The 15,208-nt window shown below is 48.5% G+C and overlaps 1 protein-coding gene across 1 annotated transcript in view; it reads left to right on the top strand.

Annotated features, from left to right (window-relative positions):
- Window positions 1-13,346, top strand: part of Fam174b (family with sequence similarity 174 member B) — a 43,821-nt gene extending 30,475 nt beyond the window's left edge. The window contains exons 2-3 of the mRNA XM_052160645.1: window positions 2,915-3,046; window positions 11,286-13,346. Coding sequence (XP_052016605.1) covers window positions 2,915-3,046; window positions 11,286-11,289 — 136 coding nt within the window. The 3' untranslated portion in view covers window positions 11,290-13,346. The remainder of the gene's footprint in view (window positions 1-2,914; window positions 3,047-11,285) is intronic.
- Window positions 13,347-15,208: the final 1,862 nt, after the last annotated feature.

The following is a 15,208-nucleotide window of genomic DNA, read 5'->3' as shown; positions in this document are numbered from 1 at the left end:
GCTTTGGATGCCCAGAGTCATAAATCTTTAGTTCTGCGGGGCTAGAGCTTCAGGCTATTGGGTGTGCAAGCCCAGCCTACAAGCCTCTGGTACTCAAGGTGTTATTGGTGGCAAGGTGGCTAGTTATGTCCCTTTGGTTAAGTGGCTTGCTATCAGGCTTGATATCTGTACCATTCGTCATCCTAATTTTGAGATCTAGATAGCCCCACAGCTGTGCCTGTGAGCGTACCTGTGAGGAAGGCTGGAAGGAGAAATTACTTTGCAACAAGGCTTCAGATTTTGTCGCTGGGTTCTTATTTGCCATGGTCTTCTCTCTGTGCCGTTACAAGGCTTCTTGGGAGGAGGAGACATGGAAAAATGCCCACCTGTTCATCCAGATGGTCTTAGCAACAGACCAAAGCTATGATTCCATGCAAGTCTACCTTGGTGACCAGTGAGCTATGTATAGAGACATGGGTGACTTAGAGGCAGCTTGTCTTAGGGTTTCCATTGCTGTGCAGAGACACCATGACCACGGCAACTCTTATACAGGAAAACATTTAATTGGGGCTGGCTTGCAGTTTCAGAGGCTTAGTCCATTATTGTGGTGGGAAGCTTGGGAGCGTGGAGGTGGACAAGGGGCTGGAGAGGGAGCTGAGAGTGCTACATCTAGATCTGAAGCCAGGAGGAAGAGACTGTGTCATACTGGGTGCAGGCTGAGCATAAGAGACCTCCAAGCCCAACCCCATACTGACACACTTCCTTCAACAAGGCCACACCTACTCCAACAAGACCACACCTCCTAATAGTATCATTCCCTATGGCCAAGCATTCAAACACATCATCTGTGGGGGCCAAGTCTATCCAAATCACCACAATGCTGCACCACTGAAGGACCCATTCCACTAAGCACAACTGGTGTTCCCTGCAGCTTACTAGTATCAATACCATAGAAGTCTTCCCTACCTCCAGCCATTGTTCAATGCTTGTGTAATTTTTTGGGGAGGGAGCCTCTGGAATCTTTGAACTCTCTTGCTGCTTGTGGGTTTTCTGAGCCTTCATCTCCTCCTTAAGAAGTGTTTCAATCTAGAGAAAACAGCTTCACATCTGAAAGGCCTGGAAGAGCAGGCCCTATAGATTGTCCAGGTTGATTTATGTTAGAGACACGGTGCTGACATTTGCTATGTAAATGACATGATGGTTTGGCAAATCCTGTTTTTGGTAGTTTATAGTAGGTAAGCCAAGAGCATGTTGCCGTTTGTAAGACCTTTTGGAGGACCTAAAAGTGAGGTTGTTTTGATGTGTCATGAGAACTTGAGACAGTTTCTCTTGGTAAGAGGTAAAAAGACCTGCCGGTGTCTTTGACAAGTGGTCTGTGTAACAGCTTGCCATCTGCAGGAAGGCTCTTCAGTGCCCCACTTAGGATGTTCTGGATTGGCTGCTTTTTCATAGAGAGCATCTGGTTTTCTTCAAAGAAGGCTGGCAGAGAATACAAAGCAATTGAGACCAGATCGAGCATCCCAGAGGGACAGGCTCAGAGAGCATCAGGGGCCATCGGAAGAGGTCTTTCCCTGGGTGACATCGTGTGTTTTCCAGACACCCCCTGAGAAGTGTTGCAGTTCCCATGCAGGGAGTCATATGCTAGGGGCTTGTGTCAGCTCGTTTCCTATAGCCCACAGCATCCTTCTGCCGCGTTGTAGGTAACAGTGTAGTGCTCTAATCAGCACCATGGAAACAATACTGATCTATTTTCACAAGCCCTGATCTTAGGAGAGAGGGGCTAGAGCATGTGTGACTTCTCAGGTTGTTGATGTCAACTCATGATGACTTCTGTCAACAGCCTCCTGTCTCCAGGCTTGTCAAGGGCATCAGCCACTCAGCGATCATCCCTCACCTTCAAGGAAGACTGCTCCTGGCCCATTTTATCCACGAGGAGACTGAGGGAACCTCACTTAAGTAGAACTTGGCTGGGCCTTGACCCGGATCCTATTAGGCAGCACTTGCCCCTCCAGCCAGGCTGTCCTTATCTTGTTCAGCAGACATTGTTTTCATGCCTTTTGTCTTACTGAGCTGCTGCATTTGTGTATTATCTTTCTCAGTTATTGAGCTGTTGGTGTTCAGATGGCACTGCTTCAGGAAGACAGGGAGGATTAGGAAGTTGATAACTTACTCAGTCCTGTGGCTACTTGGGGTACCCAGCCACCCATATGTATGTATGTATGTATGTATGTATGTATGTATATGTGTACCTGTGGAGTATGTGTGCATACATGTGTGTGTATTTGTATGCATGTGGTGTATGTGTGCATATGTGTGTGCATATGTGTGTGTGCATGTGCCTGCATGTGTGTATGTGTGTGCACATTTGTGTGCATGTGATAAATGTGTGCACATATGTGTGCATATGCCTGCATGTGTGTGCACATTCATGTGCATGTGTGCATGTAGTGTGTACATGTGTGTGTGTGTGTGTGTGCTTGCATGAGTGTCTGTTGTGGATTCTTCCTCCGTTGCGTTCTAGTTTATGAAATCTAGTTATTCAGAGGTTATTGCTGACCTGCAAGCTTGCCTATGGTGCTAGTCTAGCTAGTCCCTCTCTGTCTCCCGAGTGTGATAATTACAGAAGGACCATTTTACCCATCTAACATTGGATCTTTCTCTTGGGGCTGAGGATGAGTGCTGGAGTCAACTTAACAACTTATTTAAACTCCAGTCCTTGTGCTTTACCTTGATATTTCTCTCCAGCTCTCAGCTTCTGGGCATCAAGTCTTCTGGGTACAGCTGCAGCATCCTGGCTGGAGGTGGCAGCAAACTTTGTCTCCAGGTGTCAGAAAGTGAACTTAACTTGCCACAAGCGGCGCCATCTACGTGGAGGCTGGGCCTCATCAACATCTCTCCCAGGCCTGGTCTCATGAGTGTGCTTCTTCTCCTCTAGGTTGGGAAAAAGGTTGAAGAAGACTCGCAAGTATGACATCATCACCACCCCTGCTGAACGAGTGGAAATGGCCCCACTGAATGAGGAGGATGACGAGGACGAGGACTCGACAGTATTTGACATCAAATATAGGTGTGCTGGGGACAGAGGCTTCCTCTGGGGCTGAGGGGTAGATGGTTTGGCCACAGCATCCTTGTGCTCTTGTTTTCTTGTTCCTATCACGGTGGGACCTGTGCCCATCACTACCTTGGTAGCAGCACTCAGGAATCCAGAAGAGCAGGGCTGATGGGTAAATGCTTATTTGTGAATGGGGGTGTGGGGGGAAGAAAAAGACAAAAAAAAGCCCGCACTATTTTGGTTGCTTTCTGTCACATTAGATTTAGAAAAGAGTTAATGCTTTACATTTAAGTTTTATTTACTTGTGTGTGTGTGTGTGTGTATGTGTGTGTGTGTGTGTGTGTGTGTATGTGTGTGTGTGTGTGTGTGTGTATGTGTGTGTGTGTGTGTGTGTGTGTGTGTGTATGAGAGAGAGAGAGAGAGAGAGAGAGAGAGAGAGAGAGAGAGAGAGAGAGAGAGAGAGAGAGTTTTCTCTGTAGTCCTGGCTGTCCTGGAGCTTGCTTTGTAGACCTTCAGAGATCCCCCTGCCTCTGCCTCCCAGGTGCTGGGATTTAAGGTGTGTGCCACCACACCTGGCATACTTGATCTTATAAAGAACAGCTCGACTCTGAAACTGGGCGACTGTAGATACCACAGGTGGAAGGAAGCCCATGACCTGTATTTTGCCATGGAAAGAATGAAATCAACTAGCAATATTCAGTTATATCACAAAGTGATACATACACAGCATTCCTAGTGGTTGAATTGGTTTTATTGCTAAGTCACTTTGTGTCACATTCAGTACATAGAAACAAAATAGAGCATGAGAAAATTATGTCATTTAAAAAGGTATTCCTGTTTCTACTTCAAAATGTGTATAGGAATGTATGTGTGTGTGTGTGTGTGTTTGCATACATGTGTCAATAGTACATGAACTGGATGTCAGAGGACAATTTTGTAGAGTGTGTTTTCTCCATATATCTTACATGAGTTTTAGGAGTCAAACTCAGATCACCAGACTTGCATAGCAAGCTCCTCTACCAGGCTGTCTTACAGTCCTCACATTTGTTTATTTATTATTATTATTTTGTTTGTTTGTTAGTTCGAGGCAGGGTCTCATAACCTGGGCTGGCCAGGAATTTCCTGTGTACAAACACATAGCACTTCTCTTGCCTCAGATTCCTGAGTGTTGGAATTGCACATGTGCACCACCATACTGTGCTTCAAGCTTTCGTTATTATTCACAATTAAAAGGGTCTGCATTTGATCCCTTGGAGCTCCTGGGGATTGGACCACCAACCAAAGAATACACATGGAGGGACCTATGGCTCTGTCCACATATGTGGCAGAGGATGGCCTTGATGGACATCAGTGGGAGGAGAGGCCTGAGGGGTTCGATGCCCCAGTATAGGGGAATGCCAGGGCAGGAAGACAGGAGCGGGTGGGTGGGTGGGTGGGGGAGCACCCTCATAGAGACAGGGGGAGAGGGTATGGGTTAGGAAGTTTCCAAAGGGGAGACCTGGAAAGGGGAAAACATTTGAAATGTAAATAAAGAAAATATCCAATTAAAAAAAAAGGGTCTGTGTCCTCCTGTGGGCCTGTGTGACATTATGCAACACAGAATCTTATGGAGTGGATCAGTTGTATTACTGATGTGTGTACGCATGTGTGTATGCATGCATGTGCGCCTGCACACAGGCACATGCCACTGCGTGAATTTGGAGGCAGAGAACAACTTCCTGGAGTTGATTCCCTCCTTCCACCATGTGTTTGTCAGGGTTGGCAGCCAGTGCCTGTGCCCACTGGGCCGTCTTGCCAGCTCCTGTACTCTCTTGATTCAGAGCCACTACTAGAATCTTGTTCATACCAGGTGTGGTTGTTACTATTGATCGTTAACTGGACAAGATCTACAATCATCTGAGACACAAATCTCTTACCCAGTCTGGGAGTGAGTTTCTAGACTGAGTTACACGAGAAGACATACCATAAATGTGCTCAGCGCCATCTCATGGCCAAGGGCCACTGGACTGGATAGAAAGGGGAAAGTGTGCTGAGTACCAGCATTGACCTCTCCTTGCTTCCTGGTTGGGACCAGCTGCCTTCTGGTCCTACCGCCATGCTGTCTCTGCCATGATGGACGGTGCCCCCAAACTGTGAACCAAAGCAACTCTTTCCTCCTTGGGTCACTATCTCAGTTCCTATTGCTGTGATAAAATGACTTGGAGGGGGAAAGGGTTTCCTTCATTCTACAGCGCGTGGTTCACTATTTAGGGAAGCCGGGCAGGGACTAAGGCAGAAACCATGGAAGGCGGTTGCTCAATGGCTTGCTCCTTGTGGTTTGCTTAGCCTGCTTTCTTAGTGTCCCCAAGACCACCAGCCCAGAGGTGACACTATCTGCTGTGAGCTGGGCCCTACCATGTCGATCACCAATGACCATTCAGGAGGATGTGCTGCAGGTTTGCCCAAAGAACAGTTTGGTGTGGGCTTCTCAACTGAGAGTCCCCTCTTCCCAAATGACTCTAGCTTGTGTCAAGGTGACATAGCAACCTGCCAGCATAGTTGCTTTTGCTAAGCACTTTCTTATTGTCACAATTAAGAGAAAGTAGCTGGTACACCAGGTGACCAAATTGATTCTGTGAGAGACATGATAGGATGGTCTTTTTAAATTCTATTTTATTCATGATTAAATAAAAAAAAGTCCCTGACCTGGGTGTGGAAGCCCAGTCTGTTGTTCCAACATTCAGGAGGCTGACGCAGGTGGCTGTTATTGTTGTTGGTTTTTTTTTTTTTAATAAGTGTGTCTAGAACATAAGATGGGAAGGGGGTGTGGTGTTCTCTGATGGCTCAGATGCCAGTATAACGGCTTCCACACTTGTCTCAGTTCTTCAAACTGGAACAGGTTTCCTTTTTGGGCTGATTGTCAGTCCTGGATTGGCACGGCTGCTAGCTCTGAAACTTAATCAAGCACTGAAAGCAGCGGCTAAAGTGGGCCACTTGGGAGCTAGTCAAGCACTAGAAATACTTCTGGTTTCTGAAAGGCCGAGTTCCCTCCATGGCCTGGTGCAAGAGAGAACCAGGGATGGGAGAAACCAGGAACCCTTGTAGTGGCATTTCGCAGGCATCCCTGCCCCCACCCTCGTGTCTGGCCCAGCAGTGGCATGGGGCCCCTCGGCATTGGTAGGGGATCTGGGTTTGCTCTCTCTAGTCCCTTGGTGTCCTCCGTTTCGTCTAGTCTAGGCAGAAGCTCAGGACCCAGCAAATCCACTTGCATTAATCCTATACTACACTAAGCTATCAGCAATAGTGAGCCGAGTCCCACGGGCTTGGCCTTCATGCTGAGTGACTGCTTTTTGGCAGCCTGGCTGTTCTCTGTTGTCGCTTTGGGGACAACTTCAAAACCAGGTTCCTATATAAACTGTGGTCACTTTATTTGTGACCTTATCTCTGGTAGCCTTATTTCATTTAAACATTATTTGTATAGGTGTGTGCACACATGTGTATGAGCATGTATATGCATTCATGCTGTGGCATGTGTGTGGAGGTGGTTTGGCAACTTGGTATGCAGGTCTGTTGGTTTGAATGTGAGTGTGAGTATTGGTTTGAATGAGCATGGCCCCCATACGTTTATATATGTGAATACTTGGTCCCCAGTTGGTGGAACTGTTTGGGAAGGTTGAGGAGGTGTGGCCTTGCTGGAGGAGTTGTGACCTTGCTGGAGGAGGTGTGTCACTGGGGGGCCTGCTTTGAGATCACCAAGCCCAGTCAGTTTTCTTCCTGCCTCTGTTTATGGATCAGAAGGGATGGAAGCAGCCTTGTTGTCTTCTGGTCAATATCTGCCCACTGTGTGGAGTTTACTGGTGGATTTTGCTGTATGGAGTTTCCCCTCCATCTATGAGTGTTTGTTACCTTTGAATTTTCTTTCTTTCTCTAGCTCTGTTAGGCAGGGCATACCTTCTCCTTTAACCTATTAAGGTGGTAAATCTGTAGTTATTAAATTCCTAATATATAATCAGTTCAGGATTCTGGAGGGTGAGGCAGCTTGGCATCTTTCTGAGTGAACTGTCTTGTACAAGGCTTTCCTATTCTCTAGGGAGCGGTGACTGGTCATTTGTTTTTCTGTCTCTTCTGACATTAGTCTGTCAGGCTTTGTTAAAAGTTAAGTTGGCCTCATAAAGCTAGTAGGGCACACTTCCTTGTTTTCCTTCTCTGGGCCAGTCTGGATCAGATTGGAATCATTTGTTTTCTAAGTGTTTAGTAGAGCATGTCAAAAACCTGGCTGGACCTGAGCAGTCTGTGTGGGGGTTTTTAGGAGCAGTGACATTCATTTCCTTAAATAGTTTTTAGAATATTCAGTCTTTATTTCTTCCTGGGTCAGTTTTGATCAGAAGTAGTTTTAGGGCATTTTGTCTATTCCCCTTTAAAGTTTACAAACCTAGTGCTGCAAAGTTGTTCCCAGCATTCTTCTTTAATCTTGTCAACATTTGTAATATGAGTATGATCTTTCTTCTCTTCTTTGAAAGACAGGGTCGCTGTGTAGTTCTGGCTGGCCTGGAACTTATGTAGACTAGGCTGGCCTTGAGTTTGCAGAGACCCGCCTGTTTCTTCCTCCCAAATGCTGGGATTACTTGATCCCTTGGTGTGTGCCACCATGTCTCCTTCTCTTGTATTTTTAATACTATTTCCCCCCCCCCCCCCTTTTTCCACATTGCTCAGTCTTGCAGGAAGTTTCACTTCGTCACTCTGAGCACAGAATCCTCCTCGGGCCTCTCTGATAGCCTTGGTGATGGTCGGTTTTCAGGTGTCTGTACCTCATCTCTCAGCTTTCTTTGTGCACATTCCATTGCTGCCGCTTCTTCCTCCGAGTGCGTAGCCCCCTCTGTCATCGTGGGCCTCCCCAGCTGGAATCAGCATTTGTTCTGTGGCAGCCCGAGTCAGAGCCTCCCGCAGACAGACATTCAGGACCAGCTGCCAGGCCCTGCTTGCCCCACAGGCCCCCAAAGAACTGAACTTCGGGGAGCTCCCCAGGGAAGCCCCTGTGGTTTGTGGTTGAAGCGAGGAAGGGATATGAATGAACTTGGAGATGAGTCAGTCAGACGCGTGGCCACTCCAGTCAGGAGGAGACTGACCGCTGGGAGGCTCAGAAGCTGTCCCTATTGTACAGGTATGTAGGAACTAAAGATGAGAAAGCAGGGTTGGGGCTCAGGGGGGTGGGGTGAGGGTGGGGGTGGGGGTGGGGGTGGGGAAGAGATTGCTGCCATCTCTGTCATCTCACTACTTAGCAGTAGCCACTAGAGATTGTGCGTACACGTCTGTGGGCGTTGCTTTCTCTGTTGAAATAGGACCATGTTACAAAGGCTGATTCAGGGCACTTTCTATCCTGAATGTCGTATTGTGAACAGCTTTTTGAAAAAATGTCAATAAGTATGAAAGAATGAAGGTTTTTTTTTTTAAGGTCACCTTTCATTTCCACATAGTGTTTTTGAGGTCTCGTCTGCACACTGATAACCTATTCACAGAGTCTTGGTTTTCCTGCCCGCCCAATGTTTCTGGTTCCCTCCAGGAAGTGCACGAATTGAAATCGGATGTGCATGATTTGCGGCTTTGAGTTATTTTATTATGAAGTGGAAAGAGGAACATTGTGCTTGGCACCAGGGTAGCGGGTAGTGGCACCAGGGTAGTGGGTAGTGGCACCAGGGTAGCGGGTAGTGGCACCAGGGTAGCGAGATGGGCCCAATGTCTCTTACTGGACATCGTAACTTTGTGATTGGACCTCATGAGTTGGAAGCCGTGAGGATTGGCCAGGCTGGTTTCCGGTCTGGTAGTGGAGACATCACATGCTGGGAAGGCTTCTGTGTACAGCGCCCTCGACCACAATGCTGGGTATCGAACCTAGGACCTCAGGCGTGCTAGCCGGGCACTCTGCTGCTGATCTACAGCAGCCTTCACCTTCTTCGTATGCTTCACACAGCTGGGATGCTTTGGTTTGGGAAAAATAACTGCACGGAGCACAGAGAACCCTGGGGTCTTGGAATGGCTCCGTATTTTGGGAGGCATTTGGATTTCCCTTGTGTTTTGGACTCGGTTGGCTTGACGCGCAGTTGCAGTCAGCGTTTTGGGTCTATGCAAAGCCCTAGTTTATAACTGGAGACTTTTGTTCCCTCTAGGCATCGCTGGAGGGCAGGTACACGTGAGCTTTTCTGATGGTACGGCAGGCAGCCTGGCAGCTGCGTTGAGTGCAGCCCAAGGTACCCGGCTGCTGGGAAAAGCAGCCGGAATACCCGGCTGCGCTGTTCCCGCCAGCCCCGCGTCCTGCTGAGGTGTGTGTGGAAACAGTGCGGCTCCTCCAGGCTCTGGACTGGCATTCTCGGCAGGCTTGGTTGCCCCTCTTCTGTGGCTGGAGCTTCCTGTAGGACTATTAGATACCAATGACATCAGCATGGCATAGGAGACTGTGCCCACTTTAGTCTCTTGAGCAGTCAGGCTGCTGGAGAGTAGGTTTGAGGTGGAAGCGGAGCTGACCCCCTCATTTGAGGCTGAGGTCTGGACTCTGAGTCCTTCATTGAAGGTTAAGTAGCTTCCCCATGGCGGCGTCTTATGGCCGCTTTTCCCTGCTAAGGTGCTCCTCCTCTGCCCGCCTCATGTCCCCAGGGTATACATGTGGCTGTTTATCCCTACAGCTATGGGGGTTGGGTGTAAACAGCTCATGGGGTGAAGGTACAGGACCTTCCAGAGGTTCCCTGTAAGTGCTTCTGTGACACTTGTGACATGAGGGGTCACCCAGGCAGGCAGCAGTGCCACACGTTGTTCAGAGTGTATCCCTGAGCTATGATGGTTTTCATCTATCAGCTCTTCCTGGGGCCAGCAAGCCACTGTCACTGGCTGTCGTTTGTAGACGTTTTGGTGTAGCTGTGGAGACTGGCTCTGATTCTGTTTGCTCTTCTGATACCATCAGCAGCCCTTAAATGTTTTTTTTCAAGTATGAGTATGTAATGCTAATGGAGGAAGAAGCTTTAACGGGTCTATAGCCCGCCCTCTCCTAAGCTCCTTAGATGCAGCTGTAAACTTTCACCCATGGTAAAACTATCTATTGTAGGCCTGGTATTGTCAGCCCTGTGTTAGAGCTAGAGTTGTAGGTGAGCAGGCTCATACATGGATCCAGTCTGTTCCAACAGCCAGTCTTCGGAGACAGCGGTCATATGCTTACATAGGCCCAACTCATCAAATTATGGCCAGTGTGCCCGTTTTTTTTTCACTCACCAGGTCTAAATTACTCTGAAAAAACACCCAAGATGACTTAAAAGGTTTATTTTGGGTCACAGGATGGGAAGTTTTGGTCCCTCGTTGGTTTGCCTTGTGGTGAGGCAACCCATCTCAGCAGGTATGGTGGAACAAAGCCTCTCTTCGAAATCGTAAGCCAGGGAACAAAAGGGAGGGGAAGATTGGAGTCCTGAAGTTCCCACTCGTGACCTGGAGCCCTCACCTCTGATTCTGCTACCTGACAACAGTGCCCATCCTGCTAATTCAGTGGGTGGAGACACTATGGACCCCAGACTGCAACAGTAGCTTGAAAGCTGAGAGTTCTGGCTTTGGTTTATTGAGCCCACCTCGGTCTCAACCGCTCAGCCACCAGTGTTACACTGTCATCTTCCAACTGCTGCCATTATAGGTCTGTGCTGGCACGCCCAACCCCGATTTGGAAAAGAGAGCCAAAAGGAGAATATTTCAGGACGCATAAATGTTGATTGCAGTTCAGATTTCAGTGCCCGCACATAAAGTTTGAACACAGCCATCCTCAGATGTTCTGTACTGTGTCTGGTTGCCTTTTTTTTTTTTTTTTTTTTTTTGTCATGACAACAGGGTTCATAGTTGACACAGAGACTGCAGGATCTACAAGGTTTAAAATAGTCACCTTTGGATGCTTTGGCCTGAAAACCAGGAAAGAGGGATTTGAGGGGGAAAGAGCGTGTGTGGAGAGAGGGGTGGGGGCTATGTTTGGAGGGAGGGGTCCTGGGAGTCTTGTGTGCGAGTCAAAGGACGGTTACACAGAGGAGTGGAGTGTGCCTCTCAGACAGCACACTTTTCAAAAACCCTGTGGTTGAGGAGCAAGGGCTGTAGAGACCATGGTGACAACGAGGAACAAGACTGCTCACACAGCAGGACTGGGAAAGGGGACAGAGTGACAGTGTGGCCTATGGGGTGGAAACTGCCAGGGTGGAGTCTGATGGCTTCAGTGCTCTGGCAGAAGTGTTGATTCTCCTCCTTCCTTCTCTTTCAGGTAAAACTTCCCTGGCTTGTCAGCGTCTTGTGGGGGAAACTGGTCAGCTGCAGCCCGGGCTGTCAAGGTCTGGGCGCTGTCTCTCACCTGAGGTGTTGAAACCCAAACCAATGTTATTTATGGAACTCTGGCTTCACCCTACACATCCAGCGTCTGCCTGGAATGTCACCGCCATGCTTGTTCTCAGCCGCCAGATGAGAGTCACCTTGGCCACCCTCGGATGCCCCTTTGAAATGGTCTTTCCACCCTTGTCTTGAGGGTTTTTCTGCCTTCCTAAGAGATGAAGATGGAAACATTGATTTCAAAGAATTTTCTAGAACAGCTGTAGATAAAAGTAAAGCTGCAATTGGGAGATCAAGAGTTTTAAAATGCCGAGCTGGGGAGATAGCTTCTGGGGCGATAACCTGATCACTTCACAAGCAGGGGGCACGAGTTTGGTCCCTACTGCTTACGTTAAAGCAAAACTAGTGTGGTGGCCCACACCTGGGATCTTAGCACGGGGAGAGAGGTGGATCCCTGGGGTCGACTGCTCAGCCAGCCTAGCCTAAGGAGCGAGTTCCAATGAGGACGCCCCATCACAGAAAAGTTGGTTGGCTCCAGAGAAGTAGTGGCCAAGGTTCATTTCTGGCCTCTATATATGTGTGTGTTTGCTAACACACACCTCAGAGGCCTGAAGGACCTTCAGATGTACCTCGGAGAATCCTGAGATTTTTTTCTCCCAAATCATTTCAGCTTCTTCAGGTCTGGCTTTATTTAGGGGAGAGTTGTATGATATTTCAGAATGGATGTATAAGTTCCCTACCCTACCTACCCTGTCTAAGAAGTTCCCCACAATAGGTCACAGAAGAATTTCACATTATCAGGGATCAGACCATATGGGTGAGTGTGTGGATGGGTGTATACACCTATCAAATAATTTCTCTTCTCGTGGGAATGGATAGTGCCAGGCAGCTCTCAGCAATTTTCTTGTGTGCTGTAAAAACATTTCTTTGTCCTGCCTCAGTGCATTGGTGTCTGTCTTAGGAATGTATTGCTAAGAAATCACTGCGGCAGTTTAAATGAATGTTAGTTTGCCTGGAAGAGGAAGGAGGGGGAGGAAGAAGAAGGGGAAGGGGAAGAGGAAGACACCGTTAAGGATTCTGTTGGAAATTAGTCCAGGCTAGGTTGGACTGAACTGGACTGGAAACTCTCCAAGGCTGCTTATGAGAAGCTCAGGAGGGCACCTACCCTGGGAGCTAGGTACCCAGGGAGGCCCTGAGGAACAGGCCCTGAACTAACTGCTCAGGATAACGGAGGCCAACTCCCACTTGGCCTTCTCCCATATTGCTGTAGCTGGAATGCTTCTGCGCAAGTCTAATAGCAGTGCCTTCGGGACCCTGGGAGTGCATCATGCCCGGGAAGGTGGCCCTCGCTATCTCATTTCCTTTTCACCTTCATTCCAAGGTCTGTGTATATGTCTGCCCAATGCCCTGCTCCATTGCTTTGGATGAAAACTTGTACCTTGGCCAGCTTCACCACATCTGCAGGCTCTCCAGTTCCCAACTGGGGTTGCTGTGGTGGTGGCAGTTGGGGTTGTGGTGGTAGCAGTAGGTGGGAAGGTCCACCCTGGCTCTGGAGCCTGGCTGGGCACGAGTTCTTTCCGCCCTAATCCAGCATGGGGTGTGTTGTTCTCTTGGGATCCCCTTTTTTTCCCTGCCTTTTCAGTTGGCGCCTCTCATCCTTCTGCTGTTAGCCAGAGGGGTGGGATCCGAACCAGAGCAGACTCTCTCATTTCACCATGTACTGAAGCACAGTGGGGACTCTAGGAAGCTGGCCACCTTGAAGCTGTACACACCCTCTCAGCCTTGGAGCTCAGACTCGAGGGTCCCAGAACTGCAGCTGAACCCTCTGGAAAAGCTGGATTCTCCATTCTCCCGCCTTATGTATGAGCACCACGGATCCGGCTGCCAGCCACTCATCACTGACTGGCAGGAATGGTGGGACAGTGACCTTCCAAATCCTTGATGAAACTTCAACACCATAGGCACTTAAATAAAGATCCTTAAAGCAAACAAAAAATAACCTTTAGATTGAGTCATGCGTGTATTGGGTTTGGATATTTTCTGATGGAGCAGATGAGATGACTCACTGTGGTTAAGAATGTGAACACAGGTTCACATTAGGAACAGCTCACATAGGGGGTGAGCTGGGGTTTCTGGGGGGCGTGTCTGTGTCCTTGTGGTTTAGAAAGAAGCATATGAATGGAATGGGGCCGGGGAGACATGTCCCCTACCCCCTTACTGCCCCCCTGCACACACATTGCATTTGTTCTGGTTCTAGAAACTGTTTCAGGCCGAGCGGTGGTGGCACATACCTTTAATCCCAGAACTCTGGGAGGCAGGCAGATTTCTGAGTTCAAGGCCAGCCTGGTCTACAGAGTGAGTTCCAGGACATCCAGGGATATACAGAGAAGCCCTGTCTCAAAAAAAACAAACAAACAAACAAACAAAAAAAAAAACAAAAAAAACAAAACAAAAAAACAAACTGTTTCAGGTTGTGAAGCATCGAGTCCCTATTTGTCTGGAGACCCTTGAGGTGCCCAGAGAATGTAGAACCCAACATGTCAAATCTGCTTCTCCTTGCCTCATACCTGTTTCAGTATAAGATTTCTGTGACTGCCAGGTGCGAGGCCACATACCTATCATCCCAGCCCTGGAGAGGCCAGCCCAAGACACAGAGCAAGACTGTCTCAACAAAGAGAAAAGCAACCCCCAAATGTAAGTTAAACATGTCCAGGTGGGATTAATCCCTGGGTGGATAAAAGACAGAGGCGGGGGGAGAGAAGAAGGAGGAGAAACAGAGGAGAAGAGGAGAGGAAAGGAGAGGAGAGGAAAGGAAAGAGCCTTACTTACATTCATGTGAACACGAAACATTGGACATCACCAAGAACTTGATTGATGGGTGTGGTCTACGAGACTCTCCCAGCATTTCATTGATCTTGTGGTCAAGCCCTTAGCCGCCAGTCTTGTTCCTCCTGACATCGAGGGATGAGCCAGCCGGGGGAGGAAAGAGACACTCTCAATCCATGGTCCCCCTTTCAGTGGAGGGCTGGCGGCGAGTGCAGCGTGTTCTTTGGTTTTCGTTTGTGGCCGGTCCATCGAAATCCTGGCCTCTTCTTCACAAAGAAAGCCTTTCTTCCCCCGTGTGCTGTGTGAGAGCTACCAGAGTCTAGGAGGGAAGAGATGGTCCGTGGCTCCCCAAGCCTGGCTCCCCCCTTGCCTGCATTTCCTACCAAAAGTGCTGACACGGTAGGGAAGGGGGGAAATCACTCAAAATGGTGCTTTCTAAGGTTGTGGGAGCCCCTGCGGAAGTCCTAAGGCTATAGTTGTGGCTTTTCCGCATTTTTCAGCAAAATGCTGGCTTTAGGGACTTTTCAAATGGAATTGGGAAATAACCAGAAGAGAAATTGCTACAGGGTGGGTAGACACCTGCCCTACTCTTGCTGACGAGGCTTTCACTGCCAAAGTAATTTCAAGAGATTTGATCGGCTCTCTAGTATTGTTAGCTCTGGGAGAGGGGCCGGACTAGACTATGAACATCAGCAAAGATATGGCCCAGCCTCGATGAAGACTGTGGCAAGACTCAGATGACCACTCCATCTGCTTTGCAGAAGCATGGATCCGCTCCCATGAAGCCTGCAAATGGTTCCCCATCACGGGGTGGGGGTGGGGGGAACCGGTGCTTGTTTCGAGCTCAGCTATGGTAGAACTCTTGTGAGAATTCCGGAAACCTTGTGGACTCAATGTGAACTACACAACAAACAACTTGATGAGATCATTGTATTTCCTCTTTTTTTTTTTGTTGTTGTTGTTGGGAGCCAAATAACATAAGCATTTCAGGCAGTCGCTGGAACCACTACCCGCACTGTGGCCCGAGTATTTGGT

Source organism: Apodemus sylvaticus, chromosome 1 (genome assembly GCF_947179515.1).
Source record: "Apodemus sylvaticus chromosome 1, mApoSyl1.1, whole genome shotgun sequence".
Lineage (NCBI taxonomy): Eukaryota > Metazoa > Chordata > Mammalia > Rodentia > Muridae > Apodemus > Apodemus sylvaticus.
This window is presented reverse-complemented; position numbering and strand designations above follow the sequence as displayed.